A 7214-nucleotide genomic window follows, 5' to 3' on the forward strand; every position below is an offset into this window, starting at 1 on the left:
GAGATCGTGACCTGGCTGAAGTCGGACGCTTAACCGACTGCGCCACCCAGGCGCCCCGGGAATAAACCATTTCTTAAAGTCTTTCTGATTCTTCAGAAAAACTTCCTTTTTGGTTCAACTTTTTATCATCACAAATAAAATAAATGTATTAATTCCCTGACCAATAGGTACCTCTTTGCTATAATTCCTACTCTTTTTTTTAAGTTTGTTTAATGTTTGTTTGTTTACTTATTTATTTATTTAGAGGGCGTCTCCACATGGGGGAGGGGCAGGTAAAGAGGGAGAGAGAGAGAGAGAGAGTTCTGAGCAGACTCCACACAACCAGTGCAGAGCCCGATATGGTTCTTGAACCCACGAACCGTGAGATCGTGTCCTGAGCTGAAATCAAGAGTCACTGAGCCACCCAGGCACCCGTATAATTCTTACTCTTAACTGAGACACTGATGTGTTTCCGACATTTACTCAAGTAAGCTTAAAAGAGAATGGAGCCACACTTTATACCAGTCAAAAGTAAGTGTATGGGTGTTTTGTGATAAAGAATGTTATTAGGCTGGAGCCTAAAGAACTAGATTCAAATCACTGAGTTTTCTTATATATAAATGTAGGAATGGCATTAAATAAGCTCTAAAGTCCTTATGTAGAAGTCTGTGATCCTATTTTAGGATTAGGTAGCAAGGAATGGGGGCCAAGGACTCCATACAGAGTAAAATTCAGATAGAAATGCTTCATCGAGGTGAGGAGGGGGCAATTCAATTTCTGTTTTCTCTAGTAGCCCTAATTCTTGCTTACTCTTCTTAAAATTCCCAGGCCAAACTGATAAGTATTTATTCCAAGACCAGCTTGAACTGAATAAGAGTAGAAAAACATTACCTCCCAAGATGACATTTCATTCATGCAGTCAATAATTTAGCAAATATTTACCATGCCTCTGCTTTACACAAGGTGCTGTGCAGTGCAGAATGTACAAATGGGCAATCTCTGAACTTTAAAGTTGGTACGTTGTCCTGCTCAGTAAGGACACACATAAGCAAAAAAATTGGAGAAGTTCCACAGGAAACCTACAAAACCCAGTGGTTGAAGCATAGCTTTCTAGCTTGGAAAGCTGGTCTCCATTTAAAGTTACCTACTCATGGGGCTCCTGGATGGCTCAGTCGATTAAGTGTCTGACTTCGTCTCAGGTCATGATCTCATGGTTCATGGGTTAGAGCCCTTCATGGGGCTCTGTGCTAACAGCTCTGAGCCTGGAGTCTGCTTCAGTTTCTCTCTCTCTCTCTGTCTCTCTCTCTGTCTCTGTCTGTCTCTCTCTCTCTCTCTACCTCAACCCCACTTGCACTTTGTCTCTCAAAAATTAATAAACGTTAAAAAAAATTTTTTTAAAGCTACCTACATAGAAGAGGTTAATTCCCTTCAGTTTCATAATCTATAAAATGGGGATAATAATAGTACTACTTCATAAAGTTGTTGAGAGGATTAAATGAGAAAACAGGCTAAAGCACCTTAAAATAATGCCTGGTACACAGTTAATACCCAGTAAATGTTAGTTGTTATTGTAGTTTTTATTGGAGTTTAGACGATTAAGTGGTTGATTTGACTCCAGAGAAGGAAGAAAAATTTCATAAGGAAGTCATGTTAGAACTGGGCATTGACAGATGGAAACAGGACAGTAGGAAGGAAAAGGAAGGAGAAAAGAGAGGGACAAAACAAAGAGAAATCCTTGGTGTAGCAAGTAGTTCAATTTGGCTGGAGTGGAAAGTTCCTTAACAGACACAGTGGCTGCAACCCCAATCAAAATAGCACCAGCATTCTTCACAGAGCTATAGAACAAACAATTCTAAAGTTTGTATGGAACCACAAAAGACCCTGAATAGCCAAAGTAATGTTCAAAAAGAAAACCAAAGCTGGATGCATCACAATCCCAGACTTTAGCCTGTATTATAGAGCTGTAATCACCAAGACACTATTGTATTGGCACAAAAACAGACACATAGGCCAATGGAATAGAACTAAAAACCCAGAAGTGGGCCCACAAATATACGGCCAACCAATCTTTGACAAAGCAGGATAGAGTATCCAATGGAAAAAAAACAAAAAACAAAAAACAGTCTCTTAGCAAATGGTGCTAGGAGAACTGGACAGCAACATGCAGAAGAATGAACCTGGACCACTTTCTTATACCATACACAAAAATAAATTCAAAATGGATTAAAGACCTAAATGTGAGACAGGAAACCATCAAAATCCTAGATGAGAAAACAGACGGCAACCTCTTTGGCCGCAGCAACTTCTTACTTGACATGTCTCCCAAAGCAAGGGAATAAAAGCAAAAATGAACTATTGGGACCTCATCAAGATAAAAAGCTTTTGCACCACAAAGGAAACAATCAACAAAACTAAAAGGCAACTGACGGACTGGGAGAAGATATTTACAAATGACATATCAGATAAAGGGCTAGCATCAAAAATCTATACAGAACTTACCAACCTCAACAACTGAAAAACAAATAATCCAGTGAAGAAATGGGCAGAAGACATGAATAGACATTTTTCCAACGAAGACATCCAGATGGCAAACAGACACATGAAAAGATGCTCAACATTGCTCATCATCAGAGAAATACAAATCAAAACCACACTGAGATCCCACCTCACACTGGTCAGAGTGACTAAAATTAACAACTCAGGAAACAACAGGGGAACCTCTTGCACTGTTGGTGGGAATGCAAACTGGTGCTGCCACTCTGGAAAACAGTGTGGGGGTTCCTCAAAAAATTAAAAATACAATTACCCTACGACCCAGCAACTGCACTACTAGGAATTTATCCAAAGGATACAGAAGTGTTGATTTGTAGGGGCATATGCACCCCAATGTTTATACCAACACTATCAACAATAACCAAATCATGGAAAGAGCCCAATGTCCATCAACTGATAAATGGATTAAGAAGATGTGGTATATGCATACAACGGAATACTATCAACAGTGAAAAAAAGAATGAAATCTTGCCATTTTCAACAATGTGGATGGAACTCGAAGGTATTATGCTACGTGAAATAGGTCAGTCAGAGAAAGACAGATATCACATGATTTTACTCATATGTGGAATTTGAGAAATTTAACAGATGATCATAAGGGAAGGGTAGAAAAAATAAGATAAAAACAGAGAGGGAGGCAAACCATTAAGAGACTCTTAAATACAAAGAACAATCTGAGGGTTTATGGGGGAGGGGGTATGGAGGGGGGGGAAATGGGTGACGGGCATTAAGGAGGGCACTTGTTGGGATGAACACTGGTTGTTATATGGAGGTGATAAATCACTGGAATCCATTCCTGAAGCCAGGACTACATTATATGTTAACTAACTTGAGAGTACATTAAAAAAAAAAAAAAAGTAGCTATACAAAGCAATAAAATAAAAAAATAGAAACAGTGACATGATATGCAGTTCAGAACACCACTGTAGAACTTAATATAAATCGCTTAATTTTTTTCTATTAATTTCCCTTCATCCCCACTTATGGCCTAGAAATTAACAGTCGTAAAAATTAGACAAAGTGTTATTATTAATATAGATAATATAGTCAGCATTACATATATGTAATCCTATTCGGGTAGGATTACATCCTATATGGGTACATAAACCAAAGTATCTAAATCCAAAAACCTTATGTATTTTCCCTGAGCCTTTCTGGAAGCAATCTGTCAAGTTTGAAAAAGCACTAATAATTCTTAAGACTAAGAATCAGAAAACACATTCCATGCCAGGTAAAAGTCACTTAACCCTCTGGGCCTCAATCTTCTCTTAATAAAAATGTATATACTACTATTACTTCAGGATGGATGGATAGAAGAAATGCTAGAATGGTGGTAAGGCTATTGTAGGAAGGGAAAAAACTTGCCAACCTCCTTGGGTAGACATAAAACACAAAGGCCACAATTGATGTAAAAGCACTTTACATATCTGATAAATCTTATATAAAACACAAGGAATTTTTCCTGCATACCACATACAGAAAGGCAGGAACTCTGGACCAGAAGGTGGTGGTAAATGATTATATATATATATTATATATTATATATATCTATGTAGAATACATAATATATATAATATATAATATATATATTACATATATATAAATGAAAGTTTTGGGGTTAGATTGACTTAGATCTGAATATGTATATTATATAAATATACTATATGTATAACATATATATAATATATATATATATTAAATATATGTATAATATATATATAATATATATAATATATATTAAATATATATATGTGTGTGTGTGTATATATATACATATATATATATATATATATATATATGTATATATATATATATGTATATATGTTTTGGAGTCAGATTGACTTAGATCTGAATCCTGTCAGGGCCTGTCATACAAGTTCTGTGACCTGAAAGCAAAACAGCCTGAACTACTGTGCTTCTTTCCTGCTATTGCTGAGATTTTACCAAATACACAATGTCAATCCTATAATGGTTTTTCCCCTCACTGCTTCAGCCTCTTACAAGCACCTACAGGATCTAATGACTTACATTTCAAAAATTCTTGTCAGTTTCACCTTATTATTTTAACCCTTACGCCTCCTTTTAGGGCCATTCTGATTTTTTCACTTTTTTTTTTTAAGTGTCTGAGATTTCCCCCCACCATCACCATTTTTTTAAAGGCAGTTAAGCCTAAAATTAATTAATCATAATTTTACCTCTTCCATCAAGCCCCTCTTGACCCTCCTAAACATAATCTATTAGACTTGTTTATGTGTCCTGCTCTTTGTAAGTGCTCAACAAATGCTTCTAAAGTTAATAATATTGACAAGTTCACAGTTTAATTGGCAAGTATCAGAAGCATCCAAATGCGGTTAGCCAAATCTAGGCCCAATAAAAACTAAATTTTATTATATATTTTCAGGACATTTTTAATAATAGTGGTATTTTTAATGTGTTGAGTAATATATTTAATTGTTGGGCAAACTACCTTTTTCTACATTTATCTGCAGGTAATGTATTATTTAATTCTCATTGCGTCCTTGTAAAATTGGTTTGGCAAGTATGATTTTCTAATTCACATGTGGGAAAACTGACCAGCAGTTATCTCTATGATGCTGTGGAGCCCCATGAGAACTCAAACATTCCACTTGTAAATCCAGTGCACCAACTCTGGGAAATTCTGCAAACAGACTGCAAAAATGAATAACTAAAGAAACTTACTTTTTGCAAACAATATGGAAATGAATAACAATGGAAACATCTGTCAAGAACTCATATGTAATAAACATAACCATCAATTGGCAAGATATGTTTAAAATGTAGGCTCCATTAAATATTTTTTTTAATGGACGGATAGTATGGAAGGCATAAAATATTTCCATTGTATTCCTGCTATCCAATTTCAAATTGAATTAATTCCCCACAGAACCTATACTCAAATAGGATTATAAAAGGGATTTCACTATTTGGAGAAAAAAGACAAGAAAGCTGTGTCACAGAATGTGCAATGTGATACTTATCTCATGTACTATGCCTTAAAGCTACAAATGGGAGTCAACCCCCTTTGCCTCCTACCCCATCCACACTGAGCCCAAGGGGGCTTCTGATTAACACTTGTCCAAAACCCACGTTATCTACTTTTTTTTTTTTTTTTTAATTTACTCTTATTTCAGATATATGTCAAATACGCATTGCTAACAAAATCTGTTGGCTTTTGTGACCCCTGGGTCGTGATAATAAGGATTATCGCCTGCTAATAATACCTTAGTTTGTTTTGCAGGTCAATGAGGCAAAGTGGAAGTTACCTCTTGGAAGTAACTTATCTTTGATCAGTGCTACCAGTAATTTCAGGATCACTAGCACAACCGTGAGAAACAGACGATTATAAAAGTGTCCAAAGGGTAACTCCGGCTTGGCCAACCCGACCTCAAGCCCTGGTGCCAGACAGGAAGGACGGAGACTGGGGGGCGTTCAGTCCCCAGTGTGCAAAGTAACCGACAGCTTGTCCATCCCACAGCTCGGCGCCGGATGGGATGGAGGCCGGGCAGGCAGGCTTGCTGTGGCCCGGGGGAGGTTGAGTGCATACCGGGTTGAAGCAGTGACCTTGACAACCCCTCCGCCGCCCCGGGAGGCTCGGGGTGGACGCACGGTTAGGGTAGCGGCGCGACAGCCTCCAGGTGGCCCGGGGAGTCTCAGGGCGGACGCAGCGCGGGGCAGTGGCGGTATCCCCCCCCCCATCCCCCACCCCCGAGGCTCAGCCTCGCGGGGGTCTCCCGGCTCTCCCGGGCACCTCCAGCTGCGGGACGGCGGGGCATCTCGGGCGGGGCTCGGGCGGGGGATAGGGGCTCCCGGGACAGCAGTTGGGGGTCCCTCCTCCGCGGCCGGGCGGGAGGTGGGCCCTACCTCCTCGGTGGCCGTGGGGCAGTAGGAGATAAGCACGAGCGTGGTGAGCAGGTTGATGGCCAGGCCCAGGAGGGTGATGGAGTTGGGAGCCATCCACAGCGGGATCCACTGGAGCAGCCAGGTCCAGTAAACCTGCAGCGGCGGCTCGAGCAGCGAGACGCCCGCCGCGCTGTAGCGGTGCTCCTCCAGCCGCCGCAGCTGCGCCGCGCTCAGCGGCTCCGCCAGCGCCTTCAGCCAGCGCGGCGCCGGCCTGGCCCCGGCGCCCGCCGCCATGGCCGCCTGCGGGCCCTGCCGCTTCGAGGGAGCGCGGCCTGTGCCCGGCGCCAGGGCGGGGAGAGGTGAAGGGAGGGGCTTGCGGACCGGGGCCTGTGGCTGCCGGGTGGGACTCTCCGGTCGGGCTCGCTCGACCGAGGTCGAGGTCAGGCGGGGCCGCCTCAGGTCCCGGGGCCCCCGCCCCCAGAGCGGCCCCGCCGCTCGTGCGACCGCGGGGGTGGAGTGAGGGCGGGGCCTCTGGGGAGAGGACCTGGGGGAGGGGTTGGGGAGAGTCCGGCGAGGTGTCAGGGAGGGTTGGACCGGCTCTCGCTGGCCACCAGGTCACCACTAGGGTCCCGCCAACAGTAACTTTCTGGTTGGCGTGCAAGGGCCCTGACTTCCCCAAGGGGCTGATGCACCTGCCTCTAAAGTTCGATTCTTCTCCAAGGATGTCTGGTCGGGCTCCCGTGAGGAAAAACTCCTCGCTAGCTGGGCAGTTAGAGGCTGGTTCCTGTAACCTGTGGTCTTGTGCACAACTCTCTTCTCCT

At 42.4% G+C, this 7214-nt stretch overlaps 1 protein-coding gene across 3 annotated transcripts in view; it reads right to left on the minus strand.

Annotated features, from left to right (window-relative positions):
* The window catches only part of CHPT1 (choline phosphotransferase 1), a 36178-nt gene extending 29370 nt beyond the window's left edge, over window positions 1-6808 (minus strand). For 2 of the 3 annotated variants that reach the window (XR_015253396.1, XM_086712528.1), the window contains exon 1: window positions 6415-6806. Coding sequence is in view for 2 of the 3 variants with exons in the window: in XM_086712528.1 (XP_086568654.1) it covers window positions 6415-6687 (273 nt within the window). In the remaining variant the exon portion in view is untranslated. Of the gene's footprint in view, window positions 1-6414 lie in introns of all 3 variants that reach the window. The other variant, XM_086712527.1, reaches the window with a different exon arrangement.
* Window positions 6809-7214: the final 406 nt, after the last annotated feature.

Source organism: Puma concolor, chromosome B4, assembly GCF_028749965.1.
Source record: "Puma concolor isolate L17-30 chromosome B4, mPumCon1.1.hap2, whole genome shotgun sequence".
NCBI lineage: Eukaryota > Metazoa > Chordata > Mammalia > Carnivora > Felidae > Puma > Puma concolor.